This window comes from Fulmarus glacialis, unplaced genomic scaffold (assembly GCF_000690835.1).
Source record: "Fulmarus glacialis isolate BGI_N327 unplaced genomic scaffold, ASM69083v1 scaffold42472, whole genome shotgun sequence".
In the NCBI taxonomy this organism is placed as follows: Eukaryota; Metazoa; Chordata; class Aves; order Procellariiformes; family Procellariidae; genus Fulmarus; species Fulmarus glacialis.
This window is the reverse complement of record NW_009196689.1, coordinates 668-16,874: the sequence shown is the minus strand read 5'-3', so window position 1 is coordinate 16,874 and position 16,207 is coordinate 668. Positions and strand designations below refer to the sequence as shown.

The following is a 16,207-nucleotide window of genomic DNA, read 5'->3' as shown; positions in this document are numbered from 1 at the left end:
GGGAATGCTTTCATATTGTACCTTGTGTATATTCAAAAACAAGGCTACTTTAATCTTTATATGTTTTATGAATCCAGAAGTTGGGCTGAAAGTAAATGCTGGAATTAGAATTGTGCCAGTTACACAAACCTAAAGACTACCACTCTGTATTTAATCTTTTTGTAACTGATTTGCCCTGTCACTGGGAACAAAGACCCAGCCTCTGTAAGTGCTTTCTTAGCATCTGTTGAACAGTCAGGATAAGCTTACAAAAAAACTGTTTTACCATTCTACTGCCAACTCACACAGAAAGTATAGGATTCCTGCAAGGAAGGGATACTGAAGCAGTTTCTCATTTTATCATTGTCTTTTGTTGTTCATTTGACAATGATTTTGTATTTATGGTGAAATTATTTTATTTTTGTATAAGCAATCTTTTCCTAAATGAAGCATGAAAGTTTGGCATTGCCCTTCAGAGTCAAATCTCTGCAACTCCTACTTAGGCAGACATGTGTTTCAGTTTTACTTGTTGGGCAATTTATTTAAAATGTGAAACAAAACAAATGCACTTAAGTAGACCCAGCCTTATAAAATCACTCAAGGTTTCAGCTAAGGTTAGGGAAGCTCTATACGGACATAACAATCACCCACACCATGCTATCTGGAAAATCGGGATCTTACCGAGAATAGCAAGAACATAATAAAACCAATCACAACAAGGTAAGAGAAAGGCAACAAAGAGGGTTTCAAGAACACAAAGGGCAGACAGCAAGGAAATGTAGTTAAGATTAGATGAAATTAATGAAATCCTATCTGCGTGCTGTGGTTAGATTCCTTGTGAAGGATTTTCAGTTCTGGAGCATGGGGTTGTTTTCTCCCTGCAAGTCTAACAAAACTTGACTTGCTTTAGAGCACAAGGCCTGTTCTTTTCCCCATCCCAGGCTTTGTTTTAGGGGCCAGAAGTAGGATGACAGCTTGTGCTGGCAAACTGGGGAAACGTCTTTCTCTTGATTAACTGACTGAACTGAAAATACTACCAGCAAAACAAACTATGTGACTTTTAGAATTCACTAAGATTTATTTTGCTTTCTGCTGCTTGCCATAGCTCTTCTTGCAAGTTGTTTTTTTCTAATGATCCGGTGAAGATCGTAAAGGCAAAAGGCCAGTATATGTATGATGAGAATGGAAGACGGTACCTGGACTGCATAAACAATGTTGCTCACGGTAAGTTAAAAGTCATGTTACTTGATACCATGTTTTCTAAGCAGAACAAGGAACAATCAGTGCTTTTCACCACTGTTGCACTGTGTTGGGGTTCTTTAATTGGAAAAGTGGAAGAAACCTCTTGAGCCTATAGTTTGGGAAATTACGGTTCATATTTGAATTTCTCTGTGTGTGAATGTGCTTTCCAGACTTGCTCCCTGTTCTGCCTTCCTAGAAACATACTTATCTAAAATGTACAGATTTTTTTTCCATGAAAGCTCAAGTCAAGCACCTAACTGTAAGACTAACAAATGGCTTGACAGTTTGTTGTATTTGTAAAAGTTATTGCTAAGGGTGCTGTCAAAGGACCGCTGCTCAGTGTGACGCCTTATTTGTATATTATGAAGTAGCTCGCTCTTTCTCACAGTAATTGAAATCTCTAAACAGTCAGTGCTGTCACTAGCACCCTAGCAGGGCTAATAATTCTTGATGGTAGAGCGTACCTGCACATACCCAAACCCCTACCTAAATTATTCAAATGTCTAAATCCAAATACTAAATTAGACATACCAATTTCTTTTAGCATATCAATTTCCAGTACTCAACTACCAACCATAAAATACACTAACAGGCAATTTCAAACTTTCTGAGCAAAAAAAGAAAGTTTTAAGTGAAAGCTTTCAAGGCATACCGACATTGTCTTCTGCTGACAATATCGTTAATGCTCCACTGATGAAATACGATCATCAGTGATGACAGCTCTGTACTAATAGAGAAATCTAAGTGTTAAGTCAGTATGCATTTGTTAATTAACACCATGCGTAATATGGAAGAACTCTCAAATCACTCTCCACTCTCTCTTGCAGTTGGACATTGTCACCCTGATATAGTAAAAGCAGCCCATGAACAAAACCAGTTGTTAAATACAAATTCTCGTTATCTTCATGACAACTTGGTTGATTATGCAGAGAGACTTTCAAAAACGCTACCTGAGAAGTTATGCATCTTTTATTTTTTGAATTCAGGGTAAGTGAGGTATATTGGAATTGATACTCTTGTTATCACTAGTTATATACAGACCAGTAAAATACTTCATTATCAACAGCCAACTGCATGATCTGGTGTAGATGACTAGATACTGACAAAAAACATGGTTTGGGGGTTTTGTTTTTGAAGAAACTGTGGTCCTTTTTAGAACTTCAGTGACTCTGAAGTTCACGTTTAGCAAGCTCTCAATCGGGAAAATAAAGTAGCACTTTATTTAGGAAGCGTTTTATTCTGTTTATAAGGCCTTGGACTACAAAACATAAATGTAAATATTTACTGTATTAGTTTCTGGTCTGACTTGTCTTCTGAACTGGGAATTACTTCTCTTATCAAAATTAAATGTAATAATGCGTATTTCTGCTTGAGGCAGGGGTTGTGTTCCCAAGCAAACTATAGCTAAAAAGAAAAAAAGAACTGTTTCCAAAGTACTTTCTGTACTCCAGCTTTTTAAGATGTTCTGGTGAACAGTCCTACCTAACAAGCGCTGATTACTAAGGGATCTGTGAGTAACATGCATCAAGTTCTGTCTGTTCTCTGCAGATGCAAACAGCATTGCAAGGGAGGTTAGAATTTCAAAACTCAGACATCCACAAGGAAACTTACCAATTTTTCCTATTGTAGCTCTGAAGCTAATGATCTTGCCCTAAGATTGGCACGACAGTATACAAAACATGAAGATGTTATAGTTCTAGACCAGTAAGTATATTGGCAATTTTATCTACTGTGGGGTACAAGGCTCAGTTTTGTGGTCTATGGTCAGAGCATTTCTGAAAACCTGTTGTAGTAGAAAGATTGTAACCAGGAAGTTGAGGGAAGCAATTTTTTCCCTCTGTTCAGTATTTGTGAGACCAGCTGAGAACTGTGTCCAGGTTGGGCTCTCCAGTACCCAACCGACATTAAGGAGGGAGGCCAGCAGTGGCCTGCCACGATGGGTCGGGAGCCATAAGAGGTTAGGAAAATTGGATTTGTTTAGCTGTAAGAGACAGCTAGAGGGAGATCTTACTGTAACTACAACTGTCTAATGGAAAGGAGCAGAAAAGATAAAGCCAGGCCTGAAGATGTATGGTGACAGGAAGAAAGACAATGGACATAAGTTGAAACCTGAGGAATTCTGATGAGATATAGAGAAAGTCCTTTACCATGAAGGTGGTCAAATATTAGAACAGAATGCCCAGAGAGACTGGAAACTCCATCATTGGAGGATATTCAGAAGCAGGACAGACATGTCCCTTCCCGTTGTTCTGCAATCTTGTAATACTGCTTATGACTTACACTGCTGTAATTCTAGCTGTGGGCCCTGGCAAACCAGTTGCAAGGAGTACTGTCCCTCTGCATGCCCTATATTCAGATGTGCAAAAAAAAATCCAAGTACTACTGAGCTTCTCTCAGCTTAAGTGTGACTGTATTCGCACCAGGTAACAAAGCCTAGCTACTCTTTAGCTATCAGTAATGCTAATCCTAAAGAACTCTTGACACTGAGGAAATTACTGTTTAGTTCTGCTAATTGTTTTTTAAGTGCTTACCATGGACATCTGACATCCTTGATTGACATAAGCCCATATAAATTCAGAAATCTAGAAGGACAAAAGGAATGGGTCCACGTGGTATGTACTTCAGCCTGTAACTATCAACTACTTGTCAATTTAATGAAGTCTTATTTAATATATACTGAATATAGGATACTGTTCCTTTGCATAGGCTCCTGTTCCAGACACATACAGAGGACTTTATAGAGAAGACCATGAAGATTCAGTAACAGCCTACGCTAATGAAGTGAAAAATATTATTGAGCAAGCACATAAGAGAGGCAGAAAGGTAAAAAGCTATTTCTTACCCATTTGTCTTGCCTTAGAAATGAGCATGGCTGACTGTCAATGCCATTTAGGATTACTGAGCTAAATGGTATGGATTTGTCAAAAAGCAAAGATCACATAATCATGCAAGAACCATCTAATGATAAAGAGCTTGCTAATTGTTAACACAATTTCCACAACTTTCTGTATTGGCTTCAAAACATTACATGCTACATATGTTTCAGATTGCTGCATTTTTTGTTGAATCTCTGCCGAGCGTGGGTGGTCAAATCATTCCACCAGCAGGCTATTTTCAGAAGGTTGCAGAGTAAGTGGTCATTCATTATCTTAACTTTTTAAATTTAACATACTAGCTAAATATAGATGATAGAGAATTTCTCTGCCTGCTGTAGCATATAGCTTGATAGGCAGGAAATGGCCTGTGCGTTCATGTTAGAATGTAAACTTTGTATGGCGAAGACCTGGTTTTAAACACATGACATAGAAGATAAGCTTGTACAAGTTTGCTTCCTGGAAGTTTTCAAAGTAATACTTTCTGCATGTTCTTAAACAGTATGCATTCTGTTCTGTTTCCTCTTAAGAGACAATAAAATCTGTTATGTTACAGGCACATGCACAAGGCAGGAGGTGTATTTATTGCTGATGAAATTCAAGTTGGCTTTGGCAGGGTTGGCAAGCACTTTTGGGCATTCCAGCTTCAAGGAGAAGATTTTATACCCGATATTGTCACTATGGGGAAACCAATAGGAAATGGGCACCCTATTGCCTGTGTAGCAACAACAAAAGAAATTGCAGAAGCATTTGCAGCCACAGGAGTAGAGTATTTTAATACAGTAAGTAAAAAGTTGATCAAACTCTCCTTCTCTACAGGAATCTAAGTATTAAAAGTAGATAATCATGTAGCATTTTTATTAATCTTTATCACCCACAGTTACTGTTTATATTATATCTTTCTAGTATGTAACTTTCTATTTAGTGGCTCCATCTGCTATAAATGGCAGTATGCTCTTTATATCACTGAGGCTACACTTTCAGTGACAAGATAGCATCTTTCTTCGCTTTCCCTGGTTATGTGCCTTCTTTTCCTGAACTCAGTTTGGAGGAAACCCTGTTTCATGTGCGATTGGATTAGCTGTGTTAGATGTGATTGAGAAGGAACACCTTCAGGCTCATGCCACAGAAGTAGGAAACTTCTTGATGAAGCTACTCAAGGAGCAGAAAATCAAGCATCCCATCATTGGTGATGTCAGGTATCAGTGCCTTATTTACTTATTTACATTTATTAGCTGCTTTTAGTTTGGTTCAAACAATTCAATCCAACTGATGTAGTTTCAAGAAATTCATTAAATCTGTGGTTTCAGCAAAAATCAACAGCCTGCTGTACGTTAGATTAAAACAAACTTGAGCTTATCAAAAGTCTGATACACTTCGCCACTGTAGGCCAGTACTGCTTTATTGATTTATTAATTGCTAAAGAAAATTCACTTTCCTGTTTGAACTCTTACTTCAAGTGCACAAAGAACAGAATTAATGAGCTGGAAGGAAAATATGTTTAGCATCATGTCCTGTGCTAGCATTCTGAGCAGATAAAAGTCTGTACTGTATTACTATATTTCTATCACTAGCCAAACATCAGGTAATTCTCATGCAGTAAAGGTTTGGTCTCACAAAAACCTTCCTCAATTTTTTAGTTCACTTGCAGTTCCTTCCTCTGACACAGACTGACTATTTTTATTTCTTTTAAAGGGGCTCTGGTTTATTCATTGGAGTGGACTTAATCAGGGATCAAGCAGAAAGGACCCCGGCCACATCAGAAGCAGAGTATCTAATAACAAGGTACTAGGGACAATCACGTAGTTCCTCAATGTGCAAGGCAAGCACACAATTACAGAGTAACCTTGCCACTCAATAGTTGTTAAAATATAGCCAACTGGCAGAAAAAGAAACCAGTCAGTGCAGAAAGGCATTGTCTGGACAGCCCATGCTGATACTTGCAAGTTTTTCTGAACTACATGCAAAGGTAAACGTAATTCTTTGTTATTGCTCTTTCCAGACTTAAGGAAGAATATATTCTACTGAGTACAGATGGGCCAGGAAGAAATGTGCTTAAATTCAAGCCTCCAATGTGCTTCAGTATGGAGGATGCAAAATTTGTTGTGGACACAATTGACAAACTACTAACAGGTAGTACAGATCAAAACTGCCTTATATAGGGTTGCTGTTGGACTGCCTTAAAGGCAATGCTGAACCACTGAGCCTCCTTTTCAGAAGTGCTAAAATAGAGCTAAGAAGGTAGATGTTGAGCACATAGGAAAATTAGTCTTAGTCAATGCAAGTTTAGCCTTCACTCATAAATTATTCTGTTTAAAGTTCTCTAACAAAACTATTTACTCCACAGATGCACATGCCCGTTTTAAAATAACTTTGCTGTGGCAGAGGTTGAAGCATTTACTTATCTGAACAAGGGCAACTGGTAAAAGCTGTCCAAATTTCATTCTTGAAAGCCATAATCTGTGTGCATTTGCCACTTAGCTTTTTGTACAACTTCTGCACGCTCCATATTAACCAAGTTAGTGCAAACACTTGTCTCAAAGTCACAAGTTTGCTAAATTGTTGCTTATTCTCTCTCCAGATATGGAAAAAGAATGTCTGAACCAACAGAAAACATTCACTTGTTCTACCTGAGCAGGTATTTATCTACATTCATCCTTTAGTATTTAAAGGCCAAGGTTCCTAAACATAATTTCACAAGCATTGTCACTGGCAGTAGAGCAGGACCAAGCTTCCTCAGAGATGCTTTTACCTGAAGTTAGTTTGCAGGAATTTCTAGCGATCTAGAAGCATGGGCCAGACTTGTGTGCATCTGGCATTCACAGCTACCTTCTATCAGAGTCTGACACTTCTAGTAACACTGTATGCATTCATCTGTTTGCGAGCTAGGTCCAACATGTCCCAGAAATGTCTACCACTAGAGCATGCTATGCTTGTCTGGGAAGCTTTAAGAGTGACTAAGTTTAACCCTTGGCATGCAGATGACACACGCATCAAGACAAAAACATAGTTTTTATGCTAGCTGCTCAGTGCCTTAAGTCTCCAAACAGAAGCTGTTCCAGCTGCATAACTACTTCTCAGCAATCTCCCCTTAACTGCCCCCTTAAGGGCAGGAACACTGTACATTCTGCATGCCACAATTTGGGAACCTCCACTTATATTAACAGCTTTATGAAGAGCTATAAACAGTACTTTTACTACTATAGCTCCTGTTTTACTTAACATCTGACTTTGAAGTAGTATTGCCTTCTATTCTCTTGAGCATTTTTGACTACTTTGTAGTATCATTTCAGGCTCATGGCGGTTATCTCATGCTTAAGCATCAATTTACCCCTATACTCAGAAGTTTGTGGGCATCAGTAAGACTGAGTCCTGTTAAGTCTTCCAAGCCTTGTAAGTCTTGGTATCTGTTGAGGTCCCTCTATAGCTTGCTTACAGAGAACATCTAGCTGCAATTCATTTTGCCACACACTCATGAGCACAGTGTACACTTACAGTTAACACCTCGGTAACAACACCCTTTGTGTACAACACCCTTCTTCAACCTACTCTGACTAAAAGACAACCAAGTGTTTTTTAACCAAGTGGCCAGTAAAACTCTCAGTACCTGGACAGGAATGTACCTAACAATCATTGCAATCAATGTAATCATTGGTGGCCTCAACCATACTAGATTCACAGTGCTATGGCCCTGACCTAAGGAGAAACATGCTTTTAGTTCAATGCAATATTAGTATAGCAGGCATGAGAAAAATGTGTTAATATTTTATTTAGCAAGTTAATGGAAAAACATACAGCTGTTTGTACTACTTATTCTTGAGAACAGAAAGATTACTCAACAGTGCCAGTTTAACTTAGAGGCCTAATAACTTACTGTGCTTGTCTGCAATCTAAACTAAGCAAGAAAAATGCCTTTATTTTCTACAGGAAACCAAGAATGCAAAAAGCCTCTTAATAAGTACAGTACTAGTATGACACTTACATATAATGTAAGTCAAAATGAGGCAATGAAGTAGATTCCTTTTAATGATGCTTTTACAAAAAAAACCATAACATTATTTTCTTTCCATAGGTTTCAAACAATTTTGAAGATCTACTACTAAGAAACATTATTCTACTATAATAATGCACATTTAATCTTCATCCTAGCATGCCTTAGACCAGATAAGTTACCTTTGATTTTGTTATTTTCAGTTACCTTGTTACTAGTAAAAGCTTTAGGAGAAATAAATTTTACAAGAGCTTGTTTCAACTCTGGCAGAAGTGTGCAATTAGCTTTTATTTAAAACAGCGTATCTAAAACTGATTATAAAGGAATGTTATTTCTAGTAGCTACTATAAACTACATTTTCTAAATTCATGCTCTTTCAGGTTATGGCTTTTTGAAAAAAATTAAGATGAGCCAATGGTGGTGGTTTTTTTTTTTAGTATCTGCTGCTACCCATACAAACACCATTTTAGCTGCCAGTACACCCAGTCCTTCCCAGGCTCCACTGACCAGTTTCAGTAGCCAGTTTCATAACAAGGTCCCTAGTAGCACTATATCCAACAAACAGTCTCAGTGACCAGATTAAGTCAAAAACTTCAGCCCCAAATTCATAACATCAAATGCATGAGGAACAGACAGCTGAGGGCCACGGCTCCCAAACCAGTTCTTACAAAATATTCTGTCCTCAAGAAATATCCAAGTAGGATTAGTAAATTAAGAGTACATTACAGCCATAAGCAACAACCTTGCATACAAGCCCTTGCTTTCACCAGGCAATTACATGTTCTTTGTATCACAAACTTTTCATGCAAAGAAGAAAGGGAAAGCCAGCTCTGCATTTAAGTACCAGTATCCTCAATTTCTGCTTAAGGCCACATCTGCTGCCTGTCAAGGAAGCATTACCTGAGAACCTACTTCCAAAAAGAACCAACATAACAGCCAGCTGACAAACTATTGCTAATACAGTAGCCAGAAATACTGCAGCAGTATGGTCCTGATACTACGCAAATTCCCTGTTGGAGGGCAAACTGTTTGCTAGAAAAATATTCTGCTACCCCTTACGTCGTAAGAAAAGAAGGATGCAATAAAGCATTTCAATTTTAAATCTTGAGACAGTAATACTTTTAAATACTGTACTCATGTTTCAGTGGTCTGCAATTTTTTAATTTGCAAGCTGGGCATTAGATTATATACTCCAGCTGTAAAGTTGTCAACTATCAGATTTAAAATCTGCTGCATCTTTTTTATACTCAAGATTTCCACTTAACCCCAGAAAAGTCTTATAGACTTCTAACTTTACAGCAAGTTTTTCTTTTCAAGGGCAGCCAGCAGGGAGCAGCATACTATAGTCCCTGCAGGAATAGCTACATCCCTTGTTAAAAAAAAGTGAAAAGGTCACTAGTAACATCTGTTTATGTCTTCTCTTAGTTACTTGGTTTGATTCCACTTCTGGCTCCCATTTGTTCAAATAAAATTCATTACAAGGAAAAAACTGTCCCATTTTAGCTTTAAAAGGAAAGTAAAAAAATCAAACTGACTACCGCAACAAAGAGTAGAAGTTTACTTTGTGCAGCAGCCCTTGCTACTTATTTATAAATCTGAGATTGGGACTATTCTGCAGCAAGACAGGCAAACCACATGATAGTTACTGCCTTAAAATAGTGATAAACCAGTCAAAAAAGGAGAGCATATTTCTAGCTGGTCACTCATCTCTAGAGAAAGTGCTGCCTCTTTAGAGGCAGCTTTGGTTTTCCTCCCACAACTTTAGTGGAAGTTCTTCAGCCTTTTTTGATACACAAAAAGTCTGCAAAAATTCACTTTGCACCGGTAATTTAATGTGTCTAACCTGTCTTTCAAGGCAGGTATACATACTATTAAGAACTTGTAGAAAAGTCTCAGACTCAAGACAGTGAAACATGAAGGACGAGCAGCTAGCTGCTTGTACACCTCTTAGCTTCCTCCTGCGATGCTGTCTAGACTCCCAAGCCCTACCTGAAACCTACACCTCTGGCTCCTCCTAGCAGACCTCTACAATGCAGACACCAACACAGTTACGCTGAGCCTCTGTACTTGTCTAGAACATGAGCCACCGGCATGCCAGCACAGCCTCCGCAACAGCTGGGGCTTTCCACCCGAGTTCTCTTCCATAACCTCCAGGCAGAAGTAACTGCAGTTTTTAGCTGCCACTTAACTGCAAGTGAGCACAACTACCAACACCGCCTTCTAGTTTTAGGATTAAAAACATTTTATCACAACTCTTCATCTAAGGTACTGCCATGAACTAATTTCTGGGAACAGTATACTGGCGTTTTACTAATACATAAGCTGAAGAATGGCACAAGACACTAGATTACGCCTTTTTTATTTCAAAAGCTAGGATAGCTTCAATATCCATGTCATGGTGAATCAGAACACATGTAAAATACCTTACAATACATTAGATTCCAAAAAGGTACCAAAAAGTACAGTAAAATTAACACTTCCATTACAGGAAATGTATGACACAAAAACAATACAAAATAAAAAGGTGGAAAGTGACACTTAGGTTCCCTAAGATGCATCTCATTCTGTACAACTGGAGTAATGCAGAGTCCATAGTTAACTCCAAGAGGCAGTCCCTAGATGCAGAGCTGCAGCTTTAAGCAGACCCTCAAAATCAGTTTCAGTTTAACCTATTAATAAAATCATTAATTAATATCTTCAGCAAGGCTGAAATTTACACACCACACTGTCTAGACAACTAGTTATCTGTAAGTATTAAACATGTAAAACATTTCCAGGGAGCTCTTCCAAGTAAGATGCACATTTAACAGGCCATAGAAATTTATTGTAAAGTTAAATTTGGTACAGAACTGAAATATCCATCTACAGCATTGTATACAAAACCTATGCAGTCATTTTCCAAAAGAGACCATGCCACTGCATACCTGAATAAGTTTGATCAATATGGCTTGTAGTTATTCTGATGACCACCACGTCTTGGTGTCTTCCCATAATTTGCACTGCCTTGACCTATGAACAAGAAAACAAATGCATTAAACTGCTAATTAGTTACGCTTGCTTATACCCAATACAGTTCTCTTTACTTACTGTAATCATAGCCTGGTCCATATCCATAATACCCATATCCTGAATAATCATAGCCTCCATAGCCACCATAACCTTGCTGATAGCCGTATCCTTGATTCCCATAACCCTGGTTCCAGTAATTGCCATAACCTTGATTCCAATTTTGACTTTGAGCTATAGAAGGGAAAACCATCCACAAAATCCCATTTTAGTACACACAACTTATTTAGAATGTGTCCATACTAAAGTAGTGCGTGTAGTACTTACCGCCGCCTCTTCCACCTCTGCCTCTTCCTCCATAGCTACCTCTTCCTCCACCACTACTGAACTGTTGCTGCTGGTATACTTCTTTTGGCTGTGCTACCTTAATCTCGCACTGAAAATAAAAAACAAGGAAGAGTGTGTATACTGTCTCATAGCAGCAGCACCCAACCTAACCACCTAGGAAAGCCAGAGGTTACTCTAGAGGCAAAGGAGGTATACGTGCTGTGCTCCATCACGTGACCAGGACTAATGCATATCCAGAAGCATCTGATTTATTGTGCCGTCTGGGCAAAGGTAAGTCACTGTGGGCCACTCAAAGCAGGCCACTGCTTTCAGAGTACCTTATGCTGCCTATTCTCTACTACCAACTCCCCCGCGGAGGAGGTGCTGAGGCCACCTCAGCAGAGCCACAGCTCCTGTAGGAGCCACGAGGCTGTCCTCTGCGCTGGCACAACCTCCAAGACGAGGCTGTTGCTATTGGACCACTTCACCAGAGCTGCACTGAATGATCAAGGCTCTGAGAAATGCACCAGAACGAGTTTTCCTGGCAGCCTTCGTACACCCTATACACTGAGCACGTGTTGGACTGTACAGTACACCTACCAACACTTGAAATCATCACTTATCAAATACTGAGAACAACTAAAACAAACCAGAATTGACATTTCTAAGACAGGTTCCCAAGCTGCAGTTCAAGCTGTCAGCCAGCTTCTTAGTTCTGGCTCTGTGCACAGTCCGAGGTGAAAGCTACTGCTGCTGTGAAATGAACAACTCCCAGTGATGGCAGCACCTGAGCAAGCCTGGCTTGGAATTCTTCACCAGAGGAGATATAAGGTAACCTGCTCTTTTTATTATCACTATGACACAAAAACAAGCCATAGTTACAAGATACAGATAGGATTTCTCAGCTCCCTTGGCACATAAGCATTCATTTCTCCTGAAAACAAACTTTATCACTAACTACAGTGTCTTGACAACTACCAGTGCATGAGGTTTGCCAAAGTTTATCCTGTGCTGTGTCAAGACCAGTCTTAAACTAAGTGCAATCTAAGTCAGTGTCAGATAGTATGACCAGATCTAATAGGGCTTTGAAGTTAGTGTATGGTCAGCATTGGCCATGGAGCAAGGGAAGAGGGTCACCTCCAGCCAGCACACATCATTTGCCTCCAGTTCTCTTCTCATTAGCTTGACAGATGAGCCTCTATTAGCTATTCCCACAGATGAGCAGTCAGCTGTTCAGAGCATCTCACACCACTTTTATAGTAGTTCACATAACCAGCTGACCAGGTGCAAGTTGCCATAAGCATATGTTTACTCTCTGGATCCTTGTATTGGGTTTACATGACAAGGTTTTGTCCTCAAGCAGGGAGGGCTGCAGGGGGGGCTTCTGAGAGTAGACACCAGAAGCTGCCCCGATGTCAGACAGAGCCAGTTTCAGCCAGCTGCTTACAAAGTTAGTGGCTGTAAGCCTTGAATTTATGCAAGTGCTCTATGCTGAAAATATGTATCTGTTGAAATGGCTTATATTGCTAGACTCATGGATAAATAAGCCATTTCTTCCACATGTATTTAATGAATGCAATTAGGTTCTTCATATACAAAATCCTCTAGAACATAGCAAGTATTAAAGCCACAGGTATTGGCAAAGAACCTTGGTAGCCTCTGTGACTGAACTTATGGCAAAAAAAAAAAAACCTGTGGTAAATTGCAAGCTGTCCTTATTGTAATTTGGGTACCTTGAAATCAGAGGTCTAACAAAATCCTTTTCAGATTATAGATGTAGTGGTATTACACTTACTAACTTGGACAAAAATTTTTAAGTCAAAGTTTCTACCTTGCTTCCACTGACGTTGTGGAATTTCTTCTCCAAAACCTTCTTCACCGGATCCTCTTCCTTGAAAGTGATGAACACAAACCCCCTCCTTTTGTTGGTCTTTGGATCCATTGGAAGTTCAATTGCTTCAATCTGAAGACATGAAATACTATTTTCAGACTTGTATTTTAGCAGAACAGTTAAGTGCACAGCATTTGGGACAGTAAAATGGCAAGTAAGTTTCCTATCTATGCATATTATGCAACACCAAAGTTGCAATATTCTTTCTATACTAACACTAGTTTTCAGACCAGAGGTTTCAATTTTACAACTCTTAAAAAGAATTTTAACATCAGATAAAATGGTTTGAGGTAAAGACAAGGGTATCCAACTAGCAATAGAAGCATCTGGTGCAGTATGTGCCTTCCTTTCTCTCAAGATGGGAAACCTCTGGATCAGTTACAGAAGGCAGTTAATTTCACATCTGAAGTTAATTTAATTTGCAAATTGCAAATTATCAGTAAACTAAACAGCAACTGGAAACTGTATGTTTCAGTGTTTACTAAGATAACATTACACACCTCTCCAAATTCTCCGAAGTATTCCCTGATTTTCTCTTCTGTGGCTTCTGGGTTTAGTCCACCAACAAATATTTTCTTCACTGGATCCTTTTTCATTGCCATGGCCTTCTTGGGGTCAATTAGTCGTCCATCTAGCCTGTGTTCTTTCTGTTCCAGAACCTGAAAGATAGTTTGATAGGATTAACTCAAGCTGATAAGTTTCTCCTAGAAGTGAAGAATCTGAAGTATGAAGCTTAAATTCACCTTTTCAACACTCCCAGGTTCTTTGAAGAGAATAAATCCAAAGCCTCTGGATCTTCCTGTGTTAGGGTCCATCTTTATCGTACAGTCAGTTACCTCACCAAATTTGGTGAAGTAATCTTTCAAGTCTTTTTTGCTTGTATCCCAACTGAGGCCGCCAACAAACATCTTCCTGAAATTTCAAAGAGATAAGAGCTATTTAGATTCAGGAAGTACTACAGAAAAGCACATGCAGCAAGATGCTCGCAGTGGTACACACCTCAGCAGCATTGTCAGAAACAGGACCAACTGCTGGAAGTTAAACACTTTTGCATCTTGTCAAAAGCTAGTGATACTATAGGAGCGCAAAAGGGTGGGCTTCCCCCCGCCTCTTTGAGGGAATGCCACAATGCACCCTGAAGTTTATTACAGGCTATAAGAAACAGTAGAAGTTGCCCAAAATATTCCTCGCCAGTAACTTACGTTCTTTCAGCAGTATTCTGTTATTTGCAACAAAGCAGTATTGATTATCAAGGACTGCCAACTCAGTTTTTGGAAAGAGCCTAAGATCATTCCTACTGCTTTGAAAGCATTCAGGATAGAATAAGGCATCAAAAGCAAAATACTTGAGCTCTTTTAGGATTTGGACAAATGGCTGTAAAAATTTTAGTCCTAAGAAGGGTCTGCAAAATTAAAACCAATTATGACCTCCAAGAACAGTCACATACAACAGATGGGACTTTGCACCTGCCTTAACTAGTATGTTGTGCACTTCTTCCTGCTTAGTTACTGAATCTAGTTCTATCTTCATCAGTACTACAGGAGTATCTCCACTATTAGTCTTTACTTTCATGAAAGGCCAATACTTCCCTGCCCACTATCCCCCACAAAATATCCTCTGAAGCATCTCAAATAACTAAATACTAGTGAAGCGCAATACAGAAGTGAAGCCAACAAACAAAACTTAGATCAGTCAATACTGCACTTTTCAAATGCCTCACTTCAAATGAAAACATTAATAACATGGCTGTATTTTCTATTTTCAGAGTTTCCAAGGTAACAAACTAAGCTTTTGAAAGCATTTGAGCCTTTTTATCTAACTATAGACTAAAGCAGTTTAAGTTGTCATTACTCTGTTTAGAGGCAACCTAGACTTGGCACTAGAAGCTAGCAGCACTTTAGAAACTAGACTATGTTTAAACAAAATTGGCTTTTGGTGTTTATGTGTAACTTTGATTTGCTAGAACTAGCATCCATTTATGTTCAAAAGGCAACATGAGGAAAAAACTGTATGTGCTATGTGGGGTTTTTTTTGCTTTTTTTCCTTAAACTGGATGAAACCATATCCTTTAGGCTAAACTCTTGGTTTTTTCAGAAGATCAAGCTGTGCACTCTTAACTGACAAGTGCAGCATGATACACAGGATCCAAGTTAAGTCTGTGTGCTTGCAGCCAGTACAAGAGCCTTACAGAAAAGGCCTCACCAAGTTTACTAAGCCTTTCAATAACAGGTGAAAGAAAGGTAACTTGATGGATTCTATCTCATCCCAACAGCTTACTGACCAAGCATGACTGCTATAATCTGTACAGACTGACAGTAGTTTCCATAGCATACCCTGTCATTGTTGACTACACTACAGAATGATCAAGAGACATTCCACGGTTGGAGGATGACAGGAATTTGTCTGGAGGCTGCTTTGGCTGCTTTATGCCATCGAGTTGGGGCTGTGGTACACACACAGATATTGCCACATGCTAAATTCACCTCTTAACCACAGCAGTAGATAATACACTTTGTAACTTACAGTCCTTTGTTATGTAATTCAATGATTGATACCTACATATTCAAATAACACAATATAGAGCCTTTGAAATTAAGACCAAATTCCTAGTATTTGGCTTTGCCTTCAGAGGCCACACCAACTGGACAATTGCACTCTTAACATATAGTCTCTTTTTTTCCCTCCCGAGTGTATTAGTGCAGCTAAATCAAAGCATGTTTCAGCTCTTACCAAAATACTCTAATGTCAGCACCCTGAACTCTGCCTTGGACAGCTCTCGTTTTAGCACAGTGCTAAATTTTCCACATAGGTCAATCCCTCTAAATAACTGCTTTTCTTAGAAGTTTCATTTCACACGGATTTGGGGTTAAAACTTGTCACCTCCTATGCGAGAAAGGG

At 39.0% G+C, this 16,207-nt stretch overlaps 2 protein-coding genes across 2 annotated transcripts; one reads left to right on the top strand and one right to left on the bottom strand.

Moving 5' to 3' along the window:
- Window positions 1-1,019: 1,019 nt before the first annotated feature.
- PHYKPL (5-phosphohydroxy-L-lysine phospho-lyase) lies at window positions 1,020-8,346 on the top strand. The gene is made up of 12 exons (XM_009572287.1): window positions 1,020-1,203; window positions 2,049-2,208; window positions 2,851-2,925; window positions 3,746-3,833; window positions 3,928-4,044; window positions 4,268-4,350; window positions 4,651-4,876; window positions 5,139-5,293; window positions 5,790-5,879; window positions 6,097-6,227; window positions 6,676-6,732; window positions 8,167-8,346. The coding sequence occupies exons 1-11, from the start codon at window positions 1,149-1,151 to the stop codon at window positions 6,726-6,728; spliced, it is 1,233 nt and encodes a 410-aa protein (XP_009570582.1). The 5' UTR covers window positions 1,020-1,148; the 3' UTR covers window positions 6,729-6,732; window positions 8,167-8,346.
- Window positions 8,347-10,427: 2,081 nt separating this feature from the next.
- HNRNPAB (heterogeneous nuclear ribonucleoprotein A/B) lies at window positions 10,428-14,827 on the bottom strand. The gene is made up of 7 exons (XM_009572286.1): window positions 14,799-14,827; window positions 14,053-14,221; window positions 13,810-13,968; window positions 13,250-13,381; window positions 11,419-11,527; window positions 11,173-11,325; window positions 10,428-11,094 (listed from the first exon to the last, which is right to left on the bottom strand). Exons 2-7 carry the CDS (start codon window positions 14,215-14,217, stop codon window positions 11,024-11,026), a joined length of 789 nt encoding a protein of 262 aa, XP_009570581.1. The 5' UTR covers window positions 14,218-14,221; window positions 14,799-14,827; the 3' UTR covers window positions 10,428-11,023.
- Window positions 14,828-16,207: the final 1,380 nt, after the last annotated feature.